The sequence below is a fragment of the Bombus pyrosoma genome, linkage group LG3 (genome assembly GCF_014825855.1).
Source record: "Bombus pyrosoma isolate SC7728 linkage group LG3, ASM1482585v1, whole genome shotgun sequence".
In the NCBI taxonomy this organism is placed as follows: domain Eukaryota; kingdom Metazoa; phylum Arthropoda; class Insecta; order Hymenoptera; family Apidae; genus Bombus; species Bombus pyrosoma.
This window is the reverse complement of record NC_057772.1, coordinates 10,442,354-10,470,353: the sequence shown is the minus strand read 5'-3', so window position 1 is coordinate 10,470,353 and position 28,000 is coordinate 10,442,354. Positions and strand designations below refer to the sequence as shown.

At 30.7% G+C, this 28,000-nt stretch overlaps 5 protein-coding genes across 10 annotated transcripts; 2 read left to right on the top strand and 3 right to left on the bottom strand.

Annotated features, from left to right (window-relative positions):
* On the bottom strand, window positions 1-4,816 carry LOC122565927 (serine/threonine-protein kinase unc-51). Of its 2 annotated transcripts, none has more exons than XM_043722470.1 (13): window positions 4,386-4,816; window positions 3,849-3,941; window positions 3,358-3,408; window positions 3,168-3,237; window positions 2,888-3,064; window positions 2,530-2,764; window positions 2,130-2,444; window positions 1,763-2,032; window positions 1,431-1,684; window positions 955-1,323; window positions 750-892; window positions 512-647; window positions 1-415 (listed from the first exon to the last, which is right to left on the bottom strand). In XM_043722470.1, exons 1-13 carry the CDS (start codon window positions 4,473-4,475, stop codon window positions 342-344), a joined length of 2,277 nt encoding a protein of 758 aa, XP_043578405.1. In that variant the 5' UTR covers window positions 4,476-4,816; the 3' UTR covers window positions 1-341. The 2 variants fall into 2 exon arrangements, with proteins under 2 accessions (XP_043578405.1, XP_043578406.1); XM_043722471.1 differs by having other exon boundaries at window positions 750-877; window positions 4,386-4,813.
* LOC122565935 (DNA-directed RNA polymerase III subunit RPC9) lies at window positions 4,732-7,284 on the top strand. 2 transcript variants are annotated; one of them, XM_043722485.1, is made up of 4 exons: window positions 4,732-4,870; window positions 6,542-6,643; window positions 6,722-6,992; window positions 7,065-7,284. In XM_043722485.1, the coding sequence occupies exons 2-4, from the start codon at window positions 6,636-6,638 to the stop codon at window positions 7,161-7,163; spliced, it is 378 nt and encodes a 125-aa protein (XP_043578420.1). In that variant the 5' UTR covers window positions 4,732-4,870; window positions 6,542-6,635; the 3' UTR covers window positions 7,164-7,284. The 2 variants fall into 2 exon arrangements, with proteins under 2 accessions (XP_043578420.1, XP_043578419.1); XM_043722484.1 differs by lacking the exon at window positions 4,732-4,870 and adding an exon at window positions 6,349-6,398.
* LOC122565933 (density-regulated protein homolog) lies at window positions 7,205-8,482 on the bottom strand. 3 transcript variants are annotated; one of them, XM_043722480.1, is made up of 6 exons: window positions 8,324-8,482; window positions 8,094-8,245; window positions 7,910-7,994; window positions 7,652-7,831; window positions 7,415-7,554; window positions 7,205-7,344 (listed from the first exon to the last, which is right to left on the bottom strand). In XM_043722480.1, the coding sequence occupies exons 2-6, from the start codon at window positions 8,193-8,195 to the stop codon at window positions 7,300-7,302; spliced, it is 552 nt and encodes a 183-aa protein (XP_043578415.1). In that variant the 5' UTR covers window positions 8,196-8,245; window positions 8,324-8,482; the 3' UTR covers window positions 7,205-7,299. The 3 variants fall into 3 exon arrangements, with proteins under 3 accessions (XP_043578415.1, XP_043578417.1, XP_043578416.1); XM_043722482.1 differs by having other exon boundaries at window positions 7,652-7,828; XM_043722481.1 differs by having other exon boundaries at window positions 8,094-8,224; window positions 8,324-8,474.
* Window positions 8,483-8,638: 156 nt separating this feature from the next.
* On the top strand, window positions 8,639-23,584 carry LOC122565924 (clustered mitochondria protein homolog). The gene is made up of 18 exons (XM_043722458.1): window positions 8,639-8,739; window positions 8,803-8,930; window positions 16,191-16,477; window positions 16,579-17,001; window positions 17,094-17,460; window positions 17,696-17,832; window positions 17,916-18,196; window positions 18,365-18,491; window positions 18,575-18,749; window positions 18,830-19,032; window positions 19,110-19,251; window positions 19,326-19,531; window positions 19,624-19,830; window positions 19,905-20,003; window positions 20,090-20,434; window positions 20,522-20,794; window positions 20,883-21,008; window positions 21,093-23,584. Exons 2-18 carry the CDS (start codon window positions 8,840-8,842, stop codon window positions 21,831-21,833), a joined length of 4,230 nt encoding a protein of 1,409 aa, XP_043578393.1. The 5' UTR covers window positions 8,639-8,739; window positions 8,803-8,839; the 3' UTR covers window positions 21,834-23,584.
* LOC122565928 (U6 small nuclear RNA (adenine-(43)-N(6))-methyltransferase) lies at window positions 22,544-25,769 on the bottom strand. 2 transcript variants are annotated; one of them, XM_043722473.1, is made up of 7 exons: window positions 25,502-25,769; window positions 25,177-25,396; window positions 24,963-25,103; window positions 24,528-24,789; window positions 24,254-24,452; window positions 23,591-24,176; window positions 22,544-22,972 (listed from the first exon to the last, which is right to left on the bottom strand). In XM_043722473.1, the coding sequence occupies exons 1-6, from the start codon at window positions 25,604-25,606 to the stop codon at window positions 23,658-23,660; spliced, it is 1,446 nt and encodes a 481-aa protein (XP_043578408.1). In that variant the 5' UTR covers window positions 25,607-25,769; the 3' UTR covers window positions 22,544-22,972; window positions 23,591-23,657. The 2 variants fall into 2 exon arrangements, with proteins under 2 accessions (XP_043578408.1, XP_043578407.1); XM_043722472.1 differs by having other exon boundaries at window positions 24,528-24,885; window positions 25,502-25,767.
* Window positions 25,770-28,000: the final 2,231 nt, after the last annotated feature.

Sequence of the window (28,000 nt, the reverse complement as noted above, 5' to 3'; positions counted from 1 at the left end):
TACATTACAATATATATATAATATAATATCTATATTATATATATAATTTTAATTCATTGTTCGCATTATTAATAAATCATATAAAGAAACTTGTACAGAATCATTTCCGTACTCTTCCACGGGGTAATCTACCCTATTCTGTGTAAGATCTAACAAAGTTACTATATATGTTACCTTAAATTTGCTTCTTTCTACAATGTCATCTTTGTAGCAAGATCTTAATGATTAATGAATTAACAGTTTTTATACAGAATAGGGCAGAATATCTTACAGAAAAGAGATATCGAGCACGGTACGGGTTTGGGCGGGTCGCTGCACTCTGCTGCCATTTTTCACAAGCGCTATGTAGGATCGGTTGCATAAATGTAACCTTGTTGTTGAAGTACGTATAGGCGTTTTTCAACAGCATCTTTATCTAAAATAAAATATATACATTTTAATATTTTGATTTAAAATATCGTGCTTAAAATAGGAATATATATTCTATAATAAAAAAAAATATATAAATTACATTTAATAAGGAGGGCTCTATCCTGACTGTGGCTGACATGTTGCGATAAAGAATGGAGCAATATCTGTGCTGTGTGATACCGCTGAAAACATTCTGCAGGATTGCCAAACAATTCGTCTAGTGCTGCTGACTGACACTGTTAAAAATATAGTTTTTCATAAATATATATATTTCATAGGTATATTTTTACCTAGTTAAAAAAAAAAAGGAAAGTAAAGGAAATTTACCAGATACCTACCATTTGGATGGCATGGTTGTAAAGAATTTTATCTGCAGTAGCTCCTGTCTGATGAAGAAGCCCAGCACTATTGAGCTGTTTACATTCTGAGAGGCACGTTCTGAATTTTTCGTTCATTGTATTCACAACTGAAATATAGTCATCTTTATATATTATTATATTTAATATACAATAATTATTCATAATTATAATAAACGAAAATTACCTTCTTTAACGGTAGTAGTTGGCTGCAACCGACCAGCGTTAAGTTGTTGAGTTGCAAGATTTAGTCCAGAACTGAGCCACTGAAGAGCTCTAACAAGCAAAATTACTTGTTCTGCTCTCCTTCTCGTTGCAGCAGTGCTTGCTTGTTCGATACCACCCAAAGGCGCACCTAAAGGTCCTGCTCTTGTTCTTGCTACCTCACATACACATTCGCATAATGCAACAACAAAGTTTAACTTCGCTAATATTTCGTTGTGTTCTCGTTCCAAAAGCGTCTCCTCTGGAAGTTCAGGTGCAAAGAACGTCAATGGTCGATCATCTGTTATCGTAGGATTTACTTCTGGTAGGAGATTTTGGAAACTACCCGCCTCTGTAAATATAGTACCAAAAAAAAAGAGTGAAGATATTGACTAATTTAACATAAAATATTTCTCCTGCTGTAGTACAAACAATTTGCAAATAACATAAAATGCGTACCAGATATTTCAGGAAGTGTAACAGCTCTTGTACCAAAAGGAATAACTGGCGAATGCCTCAATGTGTTGTTATTATCCTGAAATGCTCTCGATGTAGGAGAACCTAACACTGCCAACGGTCCTGTTAGTAATGGCGAAGATGCACTGTTATTTCCAGTCGAACGCCTTAATGGTGACGTCCCACTGGAAGTATGCGAATGCCTTGCAACAGGACTAACTTGCCACGTATTTGGTGGTGGGGGTGTTTCACTTAATCTGAAAATAATTACAGTTAAAAATGATGATGCACATACGACAAATAAAATAATTTATACCAATAAAAAATTAGTATACCTTCTACTGGGTGGTGTACCAATGACAAATTGAACACTGGGTGGACTAAGAGAGCCAATATCAGGAGCATGACTCCTATGAGTATCCACACTGCGTTTCATACTTATAGGCTGCGAGCGAGGAACAACACTACTTCCCGATCGTACATTTGTAGAAGGAGATGATGGTTGTGCAATACTTCTTTGAGACGGAACGGGAATTGGCTCAGAAATCGGAAGGAAGCATGGTCGTGGTGGACTCACTGCCTCTCTACTAGTTTGTTTGATATATCTAATCAATTCATAACAATATTAAAAACACATATAATAATAAATAAATTAAAAGATAAATAGAAATTCTTTGTATAAGATGTTATTAAATTACGTACTTTACTTGTTGTGTGTTGGGATTATTGTCTGTGTCACTACTGAGATCACTTGGCACAAGCACAAAGTCATCTTCAGGGCTGGAACACGGACTGGTTGTTTCTGGCTCTGATCTTGTAACAGCCGTAGCTCCTTCTTGAATCGCTAATGTTCCTGGAGAAGCAGGAAGTTCAGCAGGAACTGGACTAGGGCTTTCCCTGGAACCTTGAAGGAAAGGATGTCCAAAGAATTCATCAAAAGGCATACGATCTCTAGCATTACGTCTTAATAAGCCCATTAAAAGATCTGATAACTCAGGTGAAGTTCCAGGTGGGATTCTAAAATATAAGCAATTAAAACAAAGAAAAAAATGAATATAAGCTTCTCTTTTCGGCAAAAGCACATAAATATATTACAACATACTTAGGTCCAAGATTCGCATTTTTCTCATAAAACAATTTTAAAGCCTGAGGTGTGTGAGCTTGAAATGGAGCTTTCCCAGTAAGACATTGAAAAACTATTGTTCCTAAAGACCAGAGATCTGCCTTCGCATCATACTGAAGTGACATTATAACTTCTGGTGCCATATACATTGGTGAACCGCATAATGTTGCAGCCATTACACCATCTTGTAAGAACCTAGCAAACCCAAAATCCGCTGGAACAGAAAAGTATAATTTAGAACCTTTTCTCTTTACTTATCCCTTCTATTTAGATAAATTTAAACTTTTTTTTTCATGTGGTACGATATGTATATTAAAGTAAAGAAATAAATACTTGCCAATTTTTAATGTTATTTGATGTGGCTGTGGACAAGCCTTACCACAATTATGACTGAGTAAAATATTTTGTGGTTTAAGATCTCTGTGAACTACACCTTTGGCATGTAGTGCTTTCATTGCACCTGCTAATTGCTTTAAAAACACTCTGATAGTATCTTCAGAAAGAGTTCCTTTTGCTAATTAATGAAAAATGAAATAATAGAGTAAATATAGTTGATCTTTAGCTTCTGTAGATATCATTTCAATGTTTTGATAAGAATTTTTTTATAGAAAACATACCACTTAAATAATCAGCTAAATCTCCACCATTACAATACTCCATAACCAGGAAGACATTATAATTAGACTCCTAAACAGTAAGTTCATAATTATACCAATATCAATACTATTATATAATATTTACAAAGAAAGTAAAGATATTTAATGCTTACTAACGCAAGCATTATGTGCTAATTCTCATTGTACTAACCTTGCAGTCCAATAATGCAACAACATTTTCATGATGTAATTCTGTTAGTTCCTAAAACATAATGTTTTAGTCAGCAACCAAACTCATTATGCAGTTGTTATTGAAATATGAAACATTTAAACTGTTTCTTAACCACAGATAATTCTTATTAAAAAATATATGTATTACAATGAAACAATTACAAACAATGAAACTTCCTTATAGTAAATATTATTGTTCTTATTAATAATTAGTGTAAGAAACATAAATATCTTACAATTATTTTATTTTATTAATATAATTATTAATTACAATTAATACAATAATACAGAATTACTTTATTAATTTGTTATTTCAGGTGAATAACACGAGGAAAATCATATTCATATTTATATGATAAAAATCATATTTATATGATATGAGTTAAATAAAGGCAATTCTTTTATAATATAAGTCAAATACAAACATTGAATGTATCTCAAAACATAGATACAATAGCACAAATTACAAACCTTCAGAATCTTGATTTCTTTTCCAAGTAGATTCTGTGATTTTGCCAAACTTTTTTTAGTGATACTTTTGATTGCCACTACAAAATTTGGTTTCTACAAAACAAAAAGGACCACATATAATCACCAACACATATAGTAATTGCAGATCACAGAAGAAAACATAATAAATCACACTTTTCATGTTTTACAGAGAAAAGTAATATCAAAATTATAAAATCAATGCAAATAGACTTATCATGTTCTTTTTCTGTTGTCTTTAATTGTGATGGTGAAATCTGGTTTCCACAAAACAAAAAGGAACACATGTTATCACCAACACATGTAATTGAAGATCACGGGAGAGAAACATAATAAATCACACTTTTCATGTTTTACAGAGGAAACTAGCATCAAAATTATAAAATCAAAACAAATAAGCTTATCATGTTCTTTATCTATGGTCTTCAATTATGATCAAAGCTTCGTTGATTCACTCCTTTTTATAATTTCATTGACGATCACGATTTTCAGTGATTGAGAAAAAACAGAAAGACTCACTTTACGATGTCTACCTCTGAAGACGACGGCGAATGCGCCGTGGCCTATCAGATCTTTCGTGTTGTACTCGTAGTCGCCGACGATTTCCATTGTTGATTGTAATTTCTCGGCGATCGAGAATCTTTCACCGATCTTTAACAAGCAAGGTCAACAGTTTATAAACATAGCACGACAGGCTAGGAAGATGCATTGCCTGCGGAGAGAGAGATCGATACGTGTTGTAAGAAAAGTTGCGGTCCGTAGGATTTTCTGTTCGGTATCGGTTCTATTCTCCGATGATCCTTTTCAAAGACTTGATCAACCTCAGTCATCGGTCTACATTTTGTCCACCCTTATGAATCACATCGATCATTAACTCGAATCACCATACTGATGGTAGTGTATACTCGCAAAATACAAAACACTACGGAGTATGCACTCAGACGTACAGTTGCCTTTGCAAGATGTCAGACGATTCCGTACAGAGGTCGTGTTAATGTTCACAGGTATGTGACTATCGTATTAGAGGCCCGCGACTTAAAATTTCTTCAAATTTGCTTGTGAACGATTATGAGGCTTACCATAATACTTGAAAGGATTTAAAATGAGTAGATTGCGGATTTTTATGCAAATTTATATTCCTGAGAATATAATTAACAAAATAGGACCTCGATAGAAAATTGTTTTACCTACCAAGTATTAATTGGATATTTTATATATCTTTTCATATCATATGCATTCTGTTTAAGAATGCAATTTTGCACTCGCAAATTTCATATAAATGCATAAAAATAAGGATCTCGTACAAATTTTTAACGAAAATTGTATTCTTATTTCAACTCTATATGGTATGTATTATATGTATATGTACTTTTAAGTATTTTGTACTGCTAATAAATAGAATTTTATATAAAGTTTAATATTTGGAATTGAATTTGTATTACATTTTATAATGAAATTAAATATATATATATATAATTTTATATTCTATAAAATTTAAAGGAAATTGTAAAGTTTTAAATAAAAATAATTTTGCAATTAGAGTTGCTAAAATTAGATTTTCTATATATTTCGATTAATATATTAAATCATTTAATAAAAAGAAATAAAAAAAATATTTAGAACTGAAATAAAATATTTTAAATATTTTCCAGAATAAAATTTGATAGTCGTCGCTAAATAGTTAATTATAATTTATCTTACGTTTATTTAGAATGTTAAAATTATGAACAATTAAATTATAAAAGCAAAGTAATACTATTATTATATTCTATTCTTATATTATATTCAAAGTAATACTATTATATATCTTTACGTCTTCTTTTATTAATTAAATTATAATATTCAATCGGTAAATGTCAGAAAGCTATTAAATAATAATAACTAATCAATAACACTGTAAATATAATTAGCATATTTTGCTTTTTATCTTTATAACTATCGAGTAACGTATGGGGGCTACAACTTACCAATATACAGCCTTGCAAGATCTAAAATATAACTATAGTCAGCTGTGGTCCCTGAGCGCGTGTCATGCACACGCACATACACTTATATTGGAATCAAATAATCTAATGTTATTTTCGCATATTTAGCATTCTACCATTCCGTAAATGAGATTATAATGAACACATATACATATTCTTTTAATGGCTTCTCAATCGATTTCAAAACTCTATGATTAAGATTTTATACATCCTACTGGTTTCTATAGATCAGATTTCATCAGAGAATTCTTAGTTTATTATTCTTATTGTTCGTATATGTTATTATGAAATTATACATGCCAAAATTTTTATTGCAGCTATCGGAATATTAAAAACAAAAATTATTATGTTTATCGTATTATGAAATTAATTTTGTTGTTCGATATAAATTATTCTAAGTATTTTCCGAAGCATTATATAAATAAAGACAATGTGGGATTGCATATTGCATAAAGAGATCATTGACAATTATTGAGCGCGAAATTCAAATCTTGCGTTTTTCATATACTGTGTTGTTTTGGTAATTGTACGCCCTGTAAACTAGGTGGTTCGTAAATAAATTTTGTTTCTAGTAGTTTGTAGTAAAAAAAAAACTGTATTATATTTGTTTTTTTAATTATAAATATTATTATTCCAAATTATATTTATCAACGCATTTTAATACACTTTTGTATTATTTTGTATCTGAAGAATATCGATGAATATGAGCACCTAACCTTACTATACATTTGTAATTTGGAAATATAAGAGAGAATCACAGTTAAATATTGTTTGATTATTTCATATGGAAGTGTGAGTAACTATCTTTTCATATTTATAATTGTTTTAGTGAGTAGCTATTAAAAACTTTCAGAATGAATTTTATGTTAGGCTCAAGGATTGTTCAGCTTACTTAAGCAATTATGAAGTTCTAAATATTCTGCAAAATATAAAATCAAATAAAAAACAAAAAATGAAACAAAATCAGTTAGCAAGTATAACGTATCAGACTATAAGATATTTAGAAAAGACTCCATGTAAAAGGCAAACTCCTGAAAAAATTAGAGGACTTCTACAAGCATTGGAACCTTATAAACTAACAAAGTGCGAGAAATTAACTCTTTTAAATATGTGTCCTAAAACACCTCTTGAAATACAACTGGTAATATAAAATGTGTGATAAGAAATATAATATTTGAAAGTACATATAATTATGTATATATATATTTTTTAGATTATAGAGGATAGCGAAGACCGTTTGACCGATGATGAAGTAAATTCTTTACTTCAAGTAATAGGAAATTTCTTAGGTGAAGATGAACAAGAAGGATAGCATGGTTTTACTACTTTAACTGTACAAACTTCTTAAAAACATTTTATATACTTTATGTACATTTTATTTATATTAAACAGAAATGGAAATGATATAATATTAAATACATTGTGCAAATAAACTTTCGGTTTGCTCATTATCTTTTATGATCCCCCAGGTCATCTATGGAATCTTCATCAATCTAAAAATTTGTTAAATATCATAGATTGTGTATTTTTAATATCATTCAAAAAAATAATTATTGTTCTTACTTGTGGCCACTTTTCTGGAATTACTTCAAATAGTTCATCTTTTACATCCCCTTGTATAACTATTTCATCATCTCCTGTTACACTAGATCCACATGCAAATTTACTACCAAAAAACTTTGCAGCTACTTTTAGGTCTATATCTGTAAATTAATATGCATAAAGTTTTAATTTTACAGCTAAGCAACTATCTTGTTTAGAAAAAAAGAAGAATTGCCATGAATAAGTATTTTATATTACCAAAAGTACTAAGACCAGTAACAACTGTAACAGATTTCTTTTTCCCTCTAGGTGCCCTAGATACAGTCACTAATTTTGGAACATCTTCTTTTTTCTTTGTCTTAAGCATGCCTTTACCACCACGTTTTTGTCGTTTCTTTTCATCTTCACCTCCACCTGCCTCTGTAGTAGTGTCTTCTACTGTTCACAATTAAATAAAATTTATAGTATAATAATAGAACTTACAATTTAGAATAACAATATAGAAATTATAATTACCTAATTTAACTTTCTCAAATTCTGTTGGTAAATTCCTTTCTAGCCACTGCTTACACTTTTCATATTCTGGATAATATTCACAATACTGTGATGCAAATGGGAATTACATTTTCAAAAAATCCAAGTATTAACTTTTTGTCATACAGTATAAATTTCGGATACCAATTGTTCAAGATTGCCTTACCTCGATGGGAAGAGAACAATTTCCACAATATTGTACTTGTATCGGATAAGTGACATTAGGATCAGGTCCTAAACGCAAGTTTGAAGATTCCTCTGCCGACATTCTATCAAGACACCTAACCTTACAGTTTCCTGCAGTTTGATACGAATTTACTAAATAACAAATTAATCCCTTATTAATTTCTTCAATTAATTTTCTTTTTTCAATATCTTTTTGTACTCCTATAATACCTTTCTTAAATAAGGTCCACACAATTTCTTATTCAAATGAGTAGCCACATAAGGTTAGCAATCCGACATCTAGTAATTTTAATTCCGTTTTGTTAGGTGCCAAGAAACGATTCCATTTCTACCAATTTCTACCAACGAAGGAACGTTCTAATAACGTCCAACTTCAAAAGGAACCATACTGTTTGATACACCGGCAATGACAAATAATAACCGCTCAAAGAACGGCAAGGGGTGGATCACGTGACGAGAAGCACCAATCAGAAGAGGTGATTCGATAAACCGCTAGACAAGGCAACCAATCCTGTGTATTAGACTTTGTACTTCGTTCGAAACGCACGTGCAATACAGAAAAGCGGCTCGGTGTGCCTCAGAGTTAGTGTGCTGCCTTGTGAAAAGAGTCGGACGTCGTTTTTACGGTATAATTTCAACGAAGTGTGCGCGCGTGTTATTGTGAATAATAAGTACGTGCCTGTTTCTAGAGTCGTGTGAAAGCTTGATAAAAATTGTCAAAGAAAAATGACATTGGTCACACAAATAGAGACCACCACGGAAAATGGGAGTATGAAAATCCCTCTGCTCAATGGCAATGAGAAAGGGGCCAGTACTGGTTAGTATACTCATGATTTTAGAACCGGCGACCATCAATTTTCTTATTTTTCATGGTTAAACAGGGTACGGCCGATCATGTTATATAATGATTCGATCAGGTTACCATGTTCTATCCGTTTTAATGTGCATTTTTAACGATGCCGCTTCAGTCAAAAGCCGGGCCTTCTGTGTTATGTAACGCGCGAATTGCGCGAATCTATGTATTGCAGGGTCATGTGAGCCACACATAACTTTTACGAGAGAAAAACTAGCAGAAGACACGACCTAAACTAGCAGACGAATCTTATTCCTTTTGTCAGCCCGATTATTACCAAGAGATAATGATTTCGTTTTTCTCATAATTAGTCGTAACCCTTGCCCCTCATTTTGCAAGCAATTACACATGAAGGCATAAATGTATCGTTTGACATGCTTCTTCCTCCGAAGATGCACCTTTCAATCGATGTATAGTCTCCATTTAACCTTTCCTTACTTTCCGCATTTTCCGTGGATGTTGAGTTAGAAATACATTATTTGTATTAAGGATATTTGCTTGTAGCACGTGATTAGTTTCTCTCTGGATGATGAAACCATGTTACCTGCCCTGTTTAATTCATTTCAATACATCTTTTATTTAAAAATTTTCACACGTAAAACGTGGTTCGCTGGCTTGTTATTATTATTTTCTATTATTATCCTGTTATGTTTGTAAATGTTAAATAACTACTAAACTGCTGAACAGATAAGTATTTTTGCGTACTGAAAGAATAGAATCTAAATAGAAATTTATTTATAAGTATTGTGACACTTAGCAATGTTCTAGTAATTTTTTGCTATTTTGTATAGTTTTGTATAGTTTATTGCGTTCTGAGTATTTTTACTTATTTGAATTTCCCTTAAGTGCACAAATATACCTAATTTAATGATTATTGATCATCAGATTTAGATAATTTTTTATTTAGTGATATTCATATTTTCTTCATATATACATAGTTATTATTGGTTTGCACTAGGCAGAGGATATCTAGGAACAATGAGAATTATGTAAATTATATTGCACAATTGTCTCTCTTTTCTCGTTAATGGTAGTTCAGTTTGAATGACCTTATGGTACATGTTTAAGCTCATTTTCAAACTCTAATGGTCAATGAAAAGTGAATATGTTTATTTTGAGAAAGAGCTATAAATTTTCTAGAGACGTATTATTCATCACTGTCGATTGACGCTAGACCCTTTCTGTTAATTTGCTCTTGTTTTAGAACTCTCATTTCGTGAAAAAAAGAACCGAAGGAAAACACGTGCATGTTAATGACCTCTCGAACATAGGCGTAGAAACGAGGAAATTTCAAATTATGAAAAATGTGTCTGAAATGTTCAAATACTATTTAACGAAATACCTTTATTGTGAAATTTATTCTATTTTAATTGTTTTGGTAGGTACATTGCAAAATATATATTCGATATAACTATATGTCAATTTAACTATAATTTTGTACTTGATGATTTCTTCTGTAATTAAAATACGTTTTCTCTATTTTTTTGAATGAGATGAAGGCAATAATAAAAGTAAAAAGGGCTAAATTTAAACGATGCTAGGACAGTGATAGTTTTATAAAGAGTCACGTGTTTTGAAAGAACAATAGTGAATTGCGAAGAATTATCGATAGCAGGGGTTATCGGTATTCCTTCTGACGTTGTTTCCTTTACGTCTTTGGTTTCTGATACACTAAAATGATATTTTAATAAAATGTCTCGTACAATTTGGGAATTTCTTAAATTAAATTTTTTAATATACATGCAATGGCTCACGACAGTATTCAAACACTTATTATATATTTTTTTCTGAATATATTATGTGCATTATACGAAACTTTTTGAAATTTCGTTAGCACTATAGTGAGAGACGATTATTGTACTTATTACAGTAAAATTTGAAACAATCTTGAATACATATATATATACAGAAGTTACAAAACATCCGTTGCAAATATATACTTAATGAGAAATTAATATACGGCATAAATAGTAGTCTTAAATATATAATTAGTGCTAAAGGTAGTCGCACAAAATATTGTGACTTATTAATATAGTAAATATTCTTCTTCGACTCCAACTTCAAATATTTTGGTGGTCTTTACGAAGTGTATGCTTCCAATAAATATCTTGTAACCTTCATATCCATTTTCAAATTGGTTTCAAAGTTTACCGATATAATATCGATAGTCTTGTCTGTTTACAGTGTTAACGAAATTTTAGTTCCATACAATGCACATAATATATTCATTAAAAATTTCTGTATGTGTATATTCCTGACTATATGTATATATATATATATATATATATATATGCACATTTAACAATTACATAAACATGAACAGGTTATTGGTTACTTGTATTTTCGTAAACATATCGTAAAATGGTTATGTAAGAATTTTTACATTTTATGAAAAATTCTATTATCGAAATATCTTTTGACAAAGCCTCTTTTATCGTTTATGTACGAAAAATATAGAATTATTGATTATGTTACGGGATTGTTTGTTAATTTTGGTAAAACGATTCATTGTTTCCGTTATCTATGATATTTCTTATGTCGAAGCTAGTTGTTTTGAATATGTATTAAAGTTTAAGATTTGTAGAGATTCTTATCAACCTATTTATGTATAATCTCTTCGTAAATGGTTTCGAAACTTGTCAAGTTTTTCTGATTGTAATAACGAAACGAAACATATTACATCTTCTGGCATGTGTAAGTCAATGGTTAGTACTTGCCGAGTTCGATGTTTACATATCGATTCAAATGCCTGCGATTGTAACTCGTCTATTGTCAACAGATCGCTATTCTGCTTTGATTGATTTTGTTTTCAATTGATTTTCGAATCTTCTTATTCATTAATGATATTATCAATCTTTTTTTTTATTAATGAATATAAAGACAGTTCCACAATATTATATTCATCTTTTTATCGTTAAAAGCTATTAAATTAAGATGTATAAATATGTTTTCTGCTTCTATCATTTCGTTTTTATATAATAAGTGAAATGTATGTAATAACTTTATATGGTAAGTTAAATTATTTTTTGCCATCAAATAATATGAATTCTTTTACTTTCACAAGTTTTTATTATTGTTTGATTTTTCTTAGTTTTTAAAAGATAGAATTTTAGAAGAATCTCTTAAGCGAGATAAGAGATACAAGATCGTTTTGAGAAAGCCTTATTTTTTTCACGTTTTCATCTTTTTATCTCTGAGTCTTTCTCACGGTTAAATTTTTTATCTTCTTTCTTAGTAATAGAGAAATCTAAAAAAAGAGGATCGTTTTCGTACAAACCAGTAAGATGTATGATAAGAATGCGATAAAGCAATCGGTGTCTAAGATAAATTGCTGTAACTTGATAGTACATGAATACACATATTCATAAGACCATGCAATCGAACGATTTAATTTTCACGATAAGAAATGTGTTAGAACAAATCTGATAAAAATATGTTGCTGTACATATCATTATAACTATAAAACAGTTAATTTATTAAATATTTCTGTAGAACAAGATTCATACAATTCCTCATAGAAATTTCATGTTAACCTTGTTGCAAAAATAAATGTTATCATGCGTATAATTTCCATATAGCATTGAAATTATTCGCTTGCAAAATTATCGATAAAGATAGTTTAACACGTTGATTGCTACGAGAATCTTATGTATTGTTTATAATATATAATTTTATTATATATAGATATATTTATTATTTATAAACTATATCATAACACTTCATTTTTCCAAAATATTGTATTCTATTTGCACATTTTTTCTGATAATGTTATCTAAATCAAAATAAAAAAAAATGATAAATAAATTTTTTATTCAACGAAATTTATCTTATTTTAATCATTCTAAAAAATTTACATACGTGGTATCGTGTGTCACCAATGACCTTCGTGCCGCTCAACGTGTCAGAGGAAATCATTATATGCATAAAGAAATACTGCAGTTACATATTCCAAAGATTGTTCGCTTTTGATTTTCTTTCGATCTTGACAAACGTAGATGAACGCCCTCTAAGATTAATAAGATCTTGATTGAAGATAACTCGATGAAAAATCGATAACTGCTTCAAGTAGACCAGCATGAATGGATATAAGTACTTGAAAACAAACATAATTTTAGCCTTGTACATATAATTTTTATTAAATCTTTTTGATTCAGTTATTATGTTACATAATTCCTAAATTCGTAATAAATATTCAACGTTTATTTATTTTAAAATACCCGAGTACTGAAATATTTATTTAAAATTGTAACGTTTATAATATTTTTATTTTTGTTCCTCGTTTTAACGAAATTTGCATGTACGAAAGTGGAATTTAAAAAGATATTATAACGATTTTTATAATCATTTATTGCATCAACACATGTATATTTTAAATTCAATTTCCATCTCTTGGACTGTAATTTCAACGAAAGAAAAACGTTTGGTTTCATATTAAAACAATAATTTGAAAAAAGGCGATATATTAGAAACAGTAGATATATATGTCGGAGATGGAAGGACACTGGAGCCTCCCGTTTGGAACTATGGGAAAATTCCGTAATATTGTAATCTACATTCTACTATAGCCGTAATTAAACGATTTTCATTCATTGTATTTGTTCGAGACTTGTGATATTGGGATGGGGTTCGAGGCGACACAACTGGTCGCCGAACATAGCCGCGGTCACGGGATGGACATTTTCCTCGGGAATGTCGATATAATGGGACACACGTTGTATTAACAATCAAACTCCAAGCAAAGATTGCCTAGCAACGGCGATTGGAACCTTCTCGAAGCTTTGGACCAATATATAACAAACGAACGCAATCGAAAAGTCTGGAAAGAATTCCATCAGTCTATTATTCGTGCGATCACCTTGGAGAGTTTAACATCGAGTAGTATATACAGAGCGTCCCATTAAACGTGTGTTGTGTTAAAGTATTTTACGTATAATACAGAGTTATCCTGTTGACCGTGGATTCGTTACCGAATCTTAGGCCATTGTCATAAGTGTCTTATCCGCGTAGTTGTTTGTTAACTTTGTAAACTCATACTAGTGTTAATAAAAGTCGTTTCAATTTTACGAGAGAAAAAATGTATAGCTCCAGCGAAGAATCGTTATACGCTGAATACCTTTCTCCTGACGATGCTCCGACATATAATATATAGAAATCATCATTAGATTAATAATATCTGCTTAAAAGATTAAGTACATAAAAAAATCTTCCGCATTAGAGTAATACACAGCCAATCCACACAGAGAAAACGATAATCTAATCAAACATTAAAATAGAATTGCAATTCAAGTTTATTCATTTATCACACATAATACCTATTATGCACAGACAAATAAATACCTATTTCAATTCTGTTTGTTTTTTCTTTTCCTTCTCCATTCATTTATCTAATCATTTTTATACTATCAATATACTGATCTTATTTAAAAAGAATTATTACTAACATTTAATATCTATGTATATTATTACAATATATTGTAACATATATATATATATAAATATGTAATATACTGTTTATTTTTGCAATTATCCTAATCTATAATCATCGGTAGGTAATGGATTTTTATGCAATTTTATAATAATAATAATAATTTATTTTTCAGCCCTTCAGTTATGAAGAAAGACTTGATTTACGATTGTTATTTTTATTTGTCTTGCACTTTTAATCGTAAAACTTTTATGCAATTTTATGTTTTTATGAATATAAATAGCGATTTGTCCCATGTATTTAATTTCATGATAAGTTTTCTATTTTAGATGTTTTATACATTTATGCATATTTTTCTATTCATGAAGTTCTAAAAAATGTCCTTATGAAGAGTCATATATATCATATTACATAGTCTCTCACATAAAATTCTTACATTGTAACTTTACTAGGTATATGAAGTATATCTCAAGGTATATGAAATTTTAAACATTAATTGTAGAAATTATAGAGGAAAATTACATCTTTTCAAAGAATGGTGTGCGTGAGTACACATTTCAATGCGTATATTCTCTGTATTTTTTAGTCTTAAAACTTCTCATACATGCATATAAATCCATATTCTAATCATCATCAAAGTATCATTCTAGAAAGACATCAAAGTTCAATCTTTTATTAATTAAAATTTGATTCTACATACTCTCTTAACTTATTCATGCACACGTTCAATTGTTACCGAATTGTATGCAGATCATTACAGAGCGAAGGCCAGTAAAGATCAAGGTTTCACAGATCTAAATTATTTGAAACATGTTAGAGTATTTCAGACGTGCCATCATCATAGGGTTACAGTAGTCACTGATAAGCGAGCCGCACTCTCTATGAATTGTAATTAATATTATAACTGCCTAACATCGGCATATGCCAGAAATGGATGTATATCGCAAACATAGTATCGATAAAATTAGTACGGCATTTGAGTGCAGACTATTTACATTGCCGTTTATTTATAAGTACATTGGTGAATGCAAGTGGCAGCCCCACGGATATCCACCGTCGTATCTAGTCGAAAATGCGCCTTGTTTCCATGGAAATAACGCGTGGACTCGGTTATTCGTATCGTTGTCACGGTTATCTATATTGAAACATAGATCGTTAATATCCATCTTAAAAGAAAAGAAAATATTACGTTTCATCTAACATATTATAAAAATTAATAAGGTAAAACTTTTGTTATTATTTTTACTTGTTTTATTATTTTTTTGGTTCTTGAGAATTATTCGGTGAAGCCACTATGAAATTGATAATATAATATTTAAAATAAATTATTTTATTGTCATATTGTTAGTTATTATTTTGCTCGTTTTATAATTTCACTGATTCTTGAAAATCGTTCGATAAAATAATTGCATAAATAATCATAATTCTGTAAAATAACCATGTAAATAAATCTGATATAGTTCTATAGATATTTCTTTAGTAAAGTAGTACTTAGCAAATACTGTAAATTTACGATAAAATCGCAAATTAACTTTCGGGATAATATATATAAATAAAAAAGATGCAAACGTTCCCACATTTAACCAACTACCAATCAGTAAGATACTCATAGCTCTGGTGCTAAAGCTAAAAGCAAAATTGTTGCTATGTTATATATTTTTGATATTTGATTTATATTTAATGTTTAATATAATATCCTCGATTAGTAAAAATTGTTCATTTGATTCATTTGATATACTTTTTTTTATAAACTCCAATGTTTGAATAAAAATTTATTAATTCGTGGATTGCATGTTTAGATCTAAAGGAAGTTGTGGAGGAGACCGGAAATGTAAGCACAACTGCGAAGAATGTCGTTGAGAAGGGTGAAGTCGAAGCTACGAAAGAGAAAGGGAACGAAAAAGAGAAGGAGAAAGAAGAAGACAAGAATAAGAAGAATGACAAAAGCGAGAAAGAAGATAGTGATAAGGATGCTGGGAGCGAGCAAGAAATCCTTCTCATTCAAGATATGGGATTCACTGTTAAGATCATCTGTCCAAATGCTGAGCCCTTTGATATCCAAGTTTCCAGTATGGAGTTGGTTCAGGTAACTAATCATCCATTTAAGAATTTCTTTTCCTATGACAACAATTAATAAAAAAACAAGTTAATAAAGAAGATTAGATAATAAATTTTATTACCTTTTAGGAAATCCATCAATTACTCATGGATCGCGAGGACACCTGCCATCGCACATGTTTTTCCCTTCAATTCGATGGTAACACACTGGATAACTTTGCTGAGCTGAAGAATATTGAAGGCCTAAAAGAAGGTTCCATTATTAAAGTTGTGGAAGAACCGTATACAATGCGAGAAGCTCGTATACATGTTAGGCACGTGCGAGATTTATTGAAATCTGTGGATCCTGCGGACGCTTACAATGGCGTCGAATGTAGTAGTTTATCGTTTTTAAATGTGGTTACTAATGGCGACATCCTTGAGAAGAAGAAGAGCAGAGCAGATTCGGTTGATTGTACTCCACCTGATTATATTATACCTGGCTGTAAAGACAGGCCATTACTACCTCTACAACCTCAAGCCAAAGAACAAAAATGCCCTCCATGTTTAAAAGTAACTGATATAATATATCTATAAATAAATTATTTATTTTGTCTAATTTATTATTAATATAAATATTTAATTTATTAATTTATTTATTGTAGGTATTAACAACATCTGGGTGGAATCCACCACCCGGTCACAGAAAGCTTCACGGTGATTTATTATATCTACATGTGATAACGTTAGAAGACAAGCAATATTATTTGACTGCATGTGTCAGAGGTTTCTTCCTCAATCAATCGACGAAGGAAGTATTTAATCCGAAACCAGCGACTCCGAGTCATTTGTGTCATAGTTTAATTGAACTACTGAACCAGCTCAGTCCGGCTTTTAAACGTGGTTTCACTGCTATGCAAAGACGAAGGACGCAGAGACATCCATTTGAACGAGTAGCCGCACCTTATCAACTTTATGCCTGGTGTGCGCCTCAAATTGAACATACAATCGATGCAATACGCGCTGAAGATAGTATGTTTCGTTTTATACAAATTAATAAAACTTTTTCATATTAAATGCTGTATTAGTCATACATACGTATAACGTGCAATACTTGAATTAGATTTTTTTCATTACAAGATATATGTTTTACTATTATTACTTCTACTGGCTTTAAATTAACTGGCTAGTTAAGGTGTTAATTGTGTTGCATCACGAGTACACACGATTTTATGTTTAATTATTCATCTCATTTATTTGTATACAGCTTTCTCTTCTAAGTTGGGGTACGAAGAACATATTCCCGGCCAAACTCGAGATTGGAACGAGGAATTGCAAACAACGAGAGAGTTACCTCGTAAAAACTTGCCCGAAAGACTGCTTAGAGAACGTGCTGTTTTTAAAGTATGTCAAAACTTGACATATTAATTGCATTTCGATACGTTGTTCCAGTAATACTAATTGAGTTTCATGAATGACGTGTTTAGGTTCACAGTGATTTTGTCACTGCTGCTACTCGAGGTGCAGTAGCCGTGATAGACGGTAACGTAATGGCAATAAACCCTGGTGAGGAGGCAAAGATGCAAATGTTTATTTGGAACAATATTTTCTTCTCTCTTGGGTTCGATGTCAGGGATCATTACAAAGAGCTTGGCGGCGATGCAGCTGCTTTCGTCGCACCTAAAAACGACTTACAAGGTCTTAGAGTATATGCTGCTATTGACCTACCCGGCCCTTATACGCTTGGTACCGTTGTAATCGATTACAGGTTTGTAGGAAATTAGACACACGCATTCCTTTCATCACATTATTTGTACGACGTGGATATTTTGTAGCGGATCATTTGTACATACTTGTTCAGTATTCTATCGCAACTTACATCTCGATCGAAAGGATGTTAAGTTTTCGTGGTAATCACTCGTATTCCTCTGCATAGAGGATATCGTGTCACCGCTCAGTCAATCATCCCTGGAATCTTGGAACGCGAGCAGGAGCAATCTGTTGTTTATGGTTCTATAGATTTTGGGAAAACGGTTATCTCGCATCCAAAGTATCTTGAATTGGTTAGTTTACAATAATACTTTTTTGTAATTTCTGAAGAGTATTTATCTAGAATTTTATATCACATGTGTATTACGTTTTATAGTTGAACAAAACTGGTCAACTACTAAAAATTCTTCCTCATAAAGTTATCAATGATGTTGGGGAGGAGGTTGAACTCTGCAGCAGTGTAGAATGCAAAGGTATAATCGGAAATGACTCTCGACATTATGTGTTGGATTTATTACGAACTTTCCCTCCTGATGTCAATTTTCTTAAATGTAAGTTTATATAACTAACGAAAATTTCAGAATCAATTACTGTTATTATTATTGCTAAACTTTTACTCTGATTTTTGTAGTGGAAGGTGTTGAACTGAGTAAAGAAGCTAAAGCTTTAGGTTTTCCAATTGAGCACAAGCATAAATTAGCCTGTCTTCGTCAGGAATTGATCGACTCCTTTGTTGAAGCTAGATACGTGCAATTTATTAAACACGTCGCTTTTCATCTACAACAACTTACATCTGTAAGAAAAGTACAGAAGGAAAATGACACTGCTGTTAAAGTAAACAAAATTTTTCAAACTTTACAGTAAATATCAGTTTTAAACATTGTTATTATTTGGCATTGTATTAATTTCAGGAAGATAAAAAGGAAGAATCGAATGTCGTTGCAGTGGATAGTAACAAAGAAGATTCTTCTCATACTCTAATAGAAACGGATGAAGCCAAAAAGATCGTGGAAAGCATAACTGACTCTATCACTGGTGGAGAGAAGCAAGAGTGTATGTAACTTAATTATTCTTTTTTATTTATAATTTTTTACTTCAATTCTTCATTTAAATCTTTTTTCTTTAAGTGGAAGAAAGTACGAAAGAAGTAGTTCGCAGTGCAGCAGCAGCAGTTGGTAGCCTACGGGAAGCCGAATTTGATGTCAGGTTTAACCCAGACGTATTTTCTCCGGGTGTTAAACATCCAGATCCAGATGGGCCTGCTTTAAAAAAACAAAGACAATTGGTGCAAGATGCGGCCGACTTTTTACTTACCGTACAAATACCCACTTTTGTATGTTTCGATATAGAACACTTTTATATTTGATGCATCGATACAATTTTGTATACAAAAAATATATATTTAGTTCAATTTTTTTACTACAGATACGAGAATGCTTAGATCATACAGCTGCTGCAATGGATGGCAGCATATTGGTAGAAGCTTTACACGGTAAAGGCATCAACGTACGATACCTTGGTAAATTAGCAGCCATGTTATCTACTGTTCCACAACTGCAATATCTGAAACGTATTGCTGTTTCGGAACTTATTTTACGCTCGGCGAAACACATTTTTACATTTTATATGCAGGTATATTTATAAAAATTGAAATTAAAGTGGTTATTTTAAATTTTATGAATGTAAGAATCTAATACTTTTTTTAGGGTACGGAATTAATGAGTCTTTCTGCAGCTATTAGTCATTTCTTAAATTGCTTATTCTCTTCTGCACAAATCATTCATCCACAACAAAATCTAGAAGAGGTACGGCAACATTTGTTTATCAATTAAATAATATCGATATTCGAAATAATTTTCTACATAAAAATTTATATAATTTTCGGTTTCAGCTTCAAAGTAAAACTGCCAAACGACGCAATAAAAGAAAAGGTAGAAATAACGGTCCACAACAATCTGAAGTGGAATGGGCTTCCTTAACGCCTAAATCTCTTTGGCAACAAATTAAAGCAGATTTGAAGAGTTATTATGATTGGGAACCACCATGTCCGGAATCGTTGGATGCCACGATAGAACATTTTCACCTTCAGAAAATTTCTTTGCTTCGTAATTTCTGTATAAAGACTGGTATTCAAATTTTGTTACGTGAATATAATTTCGAGAATAAGAACAGAGCCACGTTCTTCGAAGAAGATATACTTAATATATTCCCTGTTGTGAAGCATATCAATCCTAGAGTAAGTAATACATTTAGGATACAAAAAATAAGTCATATAGAAATTTCCATAATAAGTTATTGGAAGTTATTCTATTACTTCATTTAGGCTAGTGATGCATATAATTTCTATACAACTGGACAAAGCAAAATTCAACAAGGTTATTTGAAAGATGGATATGAACTGATCAGCGAGGCACTCAATTTATTGAATAATGTATATGGTGCAATGCATCCCGAAATTGCACAGTGTCTTAGAATGCTTGCGCGATTGAATTACATAATGGGTGAGCATGGAGAAGCTCTTGCCACTCAACAAAAGGCAGTCCTTATGTCAGAAAGAGTCAACGGTATAGATCATCCATATACCATTATTGAATATGTAGGTATAAAGTAAAGGTACTTAATTAATTATTAAATATATGTAATAATTGCAATTATTCTAATATTATTTTTCTATTTGTCAACAGATCCGTCTAGCCCTATATTCTTTTGCCAATGGTCAAGTCTCTGTGTCACTTAGGTTATTATATAGAGCACGTTATTTAGCCTTACTAGTTTGTGGTGAAGACCATCCAGAAGTAGCACTTCTTGACGTGAGTATCTATGCTGAGTGAGTATACTAAAAGTTCTAAAGCTTTAATACTTTTAACCTTGACCAACGTTAATTGTTTGTTTAGAGCAATATTTCATTGATTCTTCATGCTGTCGGAGAATATGAATTGTCGCTCCGATTTTTGGAGCATGCTTTGGCTCTAAACCTTCGATATCACGGGCCACGATCTTTGAAAGTTGCTGTTTCTTATCATCTTGTCGCAAGAACTCAATCTTGTATGGGTGATTTCCGAGCGGCTTTAAATAACGAGAAGGAAACTTACGCTATTTATAAGCAACAGTTAGGCGAGGATCATGAAAAAACCAAAGAGAGTAGCGACTGTTTAAGACATTTAACGCAACAGGCCGTGGTTCTACAGAAAAAGATGAACGAAATTTATACCGGAAAATCCGGTGTTAGCCTACCACCAATTCAGGTGCAACCGCCCAGTATGGGATCCGTACTTGATATGTTGAATGTAATCAATGGTATTCTATTTGTTCAAATCAGCCAACAGGATATTGAGAATTTTAAAGCGGAAATAGAGAAACGACAGAAAGAACAAACACCTGACAGAGAGATAAAGGCGCTTCAAAATGGAAACAAGAAAAACGAGAAGGAGAATAAGAAAGAAGAAAAAGACAATAATAAAAAAGAGGAGAAAGAGAATAAAAAGAACGAAAAAGAAAGCAAAAAAGAAGATAAAGAGAATAAAAAGGACGAGAAAGAAAATAAGAAAATAGAAAAGAAAGCGGAAGCACAGAAAGAACTGAACAAGTTGGAGGAAAACAAAACAGTGTTAGAGCCAATAGTAGCAGAGAGCTGAGCTCGCTTTAAACCGCTAATGATGATACTTAGTAGTTTTTTCTGAATCCTAGTCTTTCCCTGCCCGCGTCTGATCTTTTTTTAAGAGTAACGCGAGTATGGCATGTATAACTGATTGGGATAAAATGAAAATGGGAAGTGTTTGCTCGAGATAAGGATCGTTATTTGATGTATCGTATATACGTTTATAAAGTGCTATCGGAATCGAACTTTTATAGTGTGGCGATCAACAGCATAGGTGAAACATTTCGAAAGAGTTAGATTTCCTAATGGCTCGCGATGCTCAACTACAATACGCCAGGCTACAGAATTTATTTGACTGACTTATAACTGCATATAATACATACACGAAAAAAATTGATTCTTCACGTATGTAAATAATTCTAAATGAAAAATTCATTGCCTTAGCACTTGCTTATCCAAATCTTATTCATAATTTGATGTATGAATTTCACAAATTATCGGACAGATAAAAAGAGAGTATGATTTGATAAAAATATAAATAAATATCTGTGTCGCCTAATATTGTCGCGTTTTTCAAAAGGCTCAATTAATTCTATGTCATAACGATAAAAGTTATGGATATTGCATACGTTACTCTTCTATCGATTGACAAAATAGTAAACTAATATTTGTTCCAGCGTATTGCACAATTGCTGCTGAAACTCGAAGGAAATGCATTGTACCAGTAAAATTAAAATGCTACGATAATTATTTGTAAAACAAATAATGGACTTTATTATCGTAGAATATAAGTCAATTGTTTTTTCCTACACTTTCGATAGGTTATTTTATTACTACATATTTGAAATCATTATTTTGTTCCATTTAGGCATTGCTGTCACTTTCCCACTTTAGTTGTCATCATTGAACTCAATACATAATGAAGTCATATAATTTTATCTTTAGATACTATTAATTTGAGGTGAATCTTGTTGAGTTCAATATAAATGCTATAGGTAAAACTGAAATCACATGAAAATAAACGAGGAACGGTATCTGTATCATAATCAACAAGACAAATTCGTTTAGTTTTGTTAATCGTTTTTATACTGTATACATCACATGAAAAGCTTCCTTTCGTCTTTTTATCATCGTTGTTTTATCGTTATTTTTATCATCTTACATGAGGATTTAAATCTGAAAATAATTTTGAATCTAAACAAATTTCCTGTTATATGGAAAGGAAAAATGTTTTTAAAAAAATATGGTGGTGGCAGAAGAAGCATGGTATAATGACAAGTGTGCTGTTATATTTCACGATCATTAATAACAGTTATCAAAAAACGACTCATTAATCAACATATTATAGAAGTAGCGTCAATTTCCTAATTACAATTAGAAATACTGCAGTTAGTTCTAGAGTTATAAACACTGAGAATTATCTGTTACCGAGCATATATCTTTATCAAATAGCATTCGCTAAAACGAATGTTAGAAATATGCTATGTTAAAATTTTATCATATTGCCATAAAAATTAAGTTGAGAAATAATACCTATAATTTGTTGACATTTGTTTTAAATGAAAAAGTTTTGTGTTGAGTTCGTTATGTTTATAATAATAACGTCGATAATAATAGCGAAAGGCGAATAAATGAAAAGTTTCTAATAGCTTCGGTTGAACGAATTTGTATACTTTATAATATGAATTAATATGGAATTATACTGCACTTGTTAGCCAAAATGTACGATAAAGAATGCTAGTTAATAAGGATTATTCATTATGAATAAAGTTAAATACTTCATACATATGTTACCTGTTATATAATTTCATAAAATTTGCGTATGAAATAAATCATTTTGTATAGAACATAAATTGACATCTTAAACAGATTCCGTATCATTCTTGTGCAAGTTACCGACTTGTTCCGAATTTATTTCGATTTTACTTGTTTCTAATCGTTTTCTCTTCCTTTTATTTGGTTTTTCATGCTGCTTCTGAAAATATTCTCTAACATGTAATTTGTTTATTAAATACTGTCGAAACGTTTCTAAAGCAACCTTGCCACCAATTCCCTTTTCAAAGATCATAGATATTTTTACTTCATCATTTTCAGGTTCTTCATGTTCTATCACTTCAGCAAAAAAGTTACATATTAACAAAGGTTCGTTCTTTCTCACGATATCTACCGAGTTATTCTTTATTAATTTTTCTGCATCGTTTTTTGTAATATCATTTATTACAGATGTTTGTCCTGTGTCATGGTTCACAGATTGATTCATTAACCTTTGAGCTAATCGACGTTTTCTACGTGCATGCGACCATGTATCATTGTCCGCAATTAGTTGACACGACCAACCATTAAAGTTACCAATTGGCAAATTTAATTCCTTGATTTGTATCTATATGAAAATGAAAAATATGTCAAAAACTAAAATATTATAAATACAACATGATGGAAATATAAATATGATGTTACATGTAACTCTTCCATTGCTTCTTCCAAAAAATTAACGAGGTTGTCAAAAGAAGCAAATTTATGTCGCATTGGGAATTGTATCTCCATTGGACGTTGTGCTTTCAGTAATTTTGCAATATAATCTCCACTTTTTCGAATAACAGGCGCATTTGTCAAATTAATAACATCTTTAGGTAAAAATGACCAAGCTAATCCCCATCTGTTAAAAAATAACATTCATAAATAACGAAATAAAAAATTAAAAATAAAAAATGTTTGTAAAAAATATATTCACCTTTTTGTGTGACCTTGACAAAACTCTGTCCATGTTGAGTTTTCTATGCCTTTTTTCTTTAGAAATTTTAATAACAATAGTAAATTACTTCTTCTACCAAACATAGTGGTGTAAATTTTTGCCTTTTCTTTAATTTCCATACTTTCTTCAATCATTTGCATTATAAATGCTCTTTCACCACCTTGAACTGTAAGTTCAACTTCGTTTCCAGTTGGAGCATTTCTTGGTGGTAATTGCTTTATAATTTTCTCTGATGATCCTTCTATTTCAAAAAAGGGAGGATTACACATTGTAAAGTGATATACATTATCTTCTTTTATAATTTCTTTCAATATTGTTCTTTCATCCACTTTATATACTGCAAAACAATATTCTAAAGTAAAAAATATAAACTTGTATATATTTTATAAGATAAATAATGTGTCATTAATTTGCCTTTTATTATGTCTTCCAAATTATTATTTTTAACATGTTCAATAGCTGTCTGTATACTTGTTTCGTCAACTTCTGTAGCGATCATTTGATTTCCATACATTTTTGCAAACAATAGAGGATAAATACACACTGCCCCAGTACCTATAAAAAAATGATTATTATCACTGAAATTTTCTAATACAAAATTTTATTCTTAACTTGATTTCCAATATACCAATATCTATGCCAATTACTTCCTTCATTTCATTGAAAGAAGCATGTTTCATTAAATCTTCAATCCATAAAATGTAATTTAAGCGTAATGGCAGAGTTGGTACTAATTTATTTGGAGGTATTTTTACTTGCAGATTAAAATCATGTTTTAATAATACCTCTGTGAGTACTCGCAGGGTACCTTCTCTTTTAAAGTCAATCTTTATCTTGCCGGATAAATTCTATAATATAATAATATAATTCATTAAATAGATAATATATATTATATTCATGTACGAGATGGAATATATAATAATAGTAAACAATTGCTCAAATATGTAGCTTACAACAATTGCAATATCACGGAATTCTGGATATAGTAAAACAAGCTTTTTAAAGTCTGGTATTTTCTTATATATATTCCTTGGGTGCATAAACTTTCTTAACGACATTTCTAAACAATTATTTTTTCTTCTTCTCAATAACGATGTCAATACATGTTTTATGATCTTAAATTACATAAAATACATGTATCCATAACAATCAGTAACAAATATTTTTCATTTACAAATGTAAAACCATAGATGAGATACAGAATAGACCCGGCATCTTAAGAGACTTTGTATAACATATTCTGAAATACCGACCGTTCAATAAATTAGTAATATAGTCACAGATGAGTTAGAGAATAGACGTGACATGTAATCAGTTCATGTTACACATTTTAGGGTGAGTGATCACCTTACCATTTTCGTGTCACATGTGATGTTATATGCGATTCAGTATAGTACTGGTTTGAATTAAGGTTATAGTTTTTTATAAAATTAAAAAATAATAAAACAGAGCATCCTATAATTGCAAACGAAGCATACTTTGTATTTCTACAATACTTCAGAAAATATTACTTCATTACAGACTATAGAAAACAATTCATAATCTCGCTAAGAGTTTAATAAGTTTCTTAATTATATAAAAGCATTATTCCGATCGCAACTGGTTATCATCTGCATGTGTGATCGGAGGAATAAAAATTGCATTCCGTGAGGATACCTTCATTTAAATTCGAGCAAAATTCTACACAAGAGGCCGTCTATGAGCCACTCAACACTATACATAAATTCATTCAAACTCTTTGCGAAACACTTATCCCCATACAGAGATTACATTTAAATTTGTTTTGTAATATATTACATTAAAAATTTGTTAGCGTGCATTTTTTAAATATTTGCCTAAATAATTGTTTAAATAATTTTTTTTTTTATTTTTCTTAAGGTAATTCACTTGTTGTATTCGTAAAATAAAATTTATTTTTTCTATATAGCGAGGCGCGGAGTATAAATTTTATATATTGGCACAAGTCTGCTGTAGTTTGTAATATAAAGTTATCCTAAAATATTAATTGAATTGATTTATGATCTTAATTACTTGTATTATTTTATTTATTAAAAGAGGAACATTACATCCATTACACTTAATTATCAATTAATGATAAAGAATGATTAGCGTTGAACTGAATTCGGTTAATATTATCGACGTAAGGAAGATAAAGATCGCAAACTTCAAAAACTCCTTATATTTATCTGTTTTGAAATTGTTATATTGGGTTGATATACCACCTAATGACAAAATCCGCAATCACTTAGTTGCCAATCCAATAGTTCACTGACCCAAACAAAATTCCTGGCATACAATATTTCAATTTTCTGCGCAGCTTTGAAGGAAAGAAAAGCCATTCCGCTTCAGCCAATCAGGAATCAACTGGGCAAAGTTTTGGCGCGGAACGTCACTGTACCGTTAAAAAGCATGATGTTAAGATATGATGTTCTCTGAAGTGGGTAATTTCAATTACGTATGTTTCTGTTAGTATTCTATTGTCAATCAACTATTTTCAGGTTTGTTTAATAATAATATGTAATACGTCCTTATTTAGTATTTTATTAAGTATTGTTATATCAAAATTCTATAGTTTCTTAAACTTATTTTAAGTGTTAGTTTTAATAATAGTAGCTATTAGCTTGTATTATAAGCATTTAAGACAGAATTTGAGTTTAATTATTGTTTCATTCTAATACAATTAGTTCAATTTTACACATTAATTCTAAATTTTTGATTACGTTTTATACAGGTCGTTGGTTGAGTACGAAGATGGCTTTGAAAGGATAAGAAATATACAGACGTTGTCACAATTAAGGATGATTCGGTGTGGAGGATGTAATTTGATGACATTCGATGCAAAACATTTGATATCGTTTGATTTATTTTAACAAAGATGAGCGTACGTATACGTTTATATTGCTTTTTAACTTATTCACATATTGGTATCCAACTAATATGTAATATGATGAACAATTATATAGTTTGTAAACAATGAACAACATAGATTCATTCAATTTTTATTATATTTACACAAGGAATTGAAGTTTGAAATAACTTTTATATTTTGCTACATTTCGATCACGAATTTTCTATGCGTAGTTATTGCGTGGTCTTTTGGTTTAAACAAAAATCTTCATTATTAATCAATTTCCTATCTTTAAACTTCAGATAAATAATTTTCTTTAACTTCTAAACTTGGATTTATTTAAATAACATTAATTAAAACTAATTTAATACAACAATTTTTAAATTTCTAATTAATTTTATAGTCTTATCATTTTAAAGGTTTTATCACAAATAAACAAAAAATTATTTAAATATTGATTAATAATCAACAATTACGAACAACATTTTCAATTAAAAACGAGCGTATTACACATAACATATAACATGATGTTAGATAAAATTACGATCATACGAACTAAAATATTAGAATTTTATGATGTTTGAAATTCGCGGCAGAAATATTA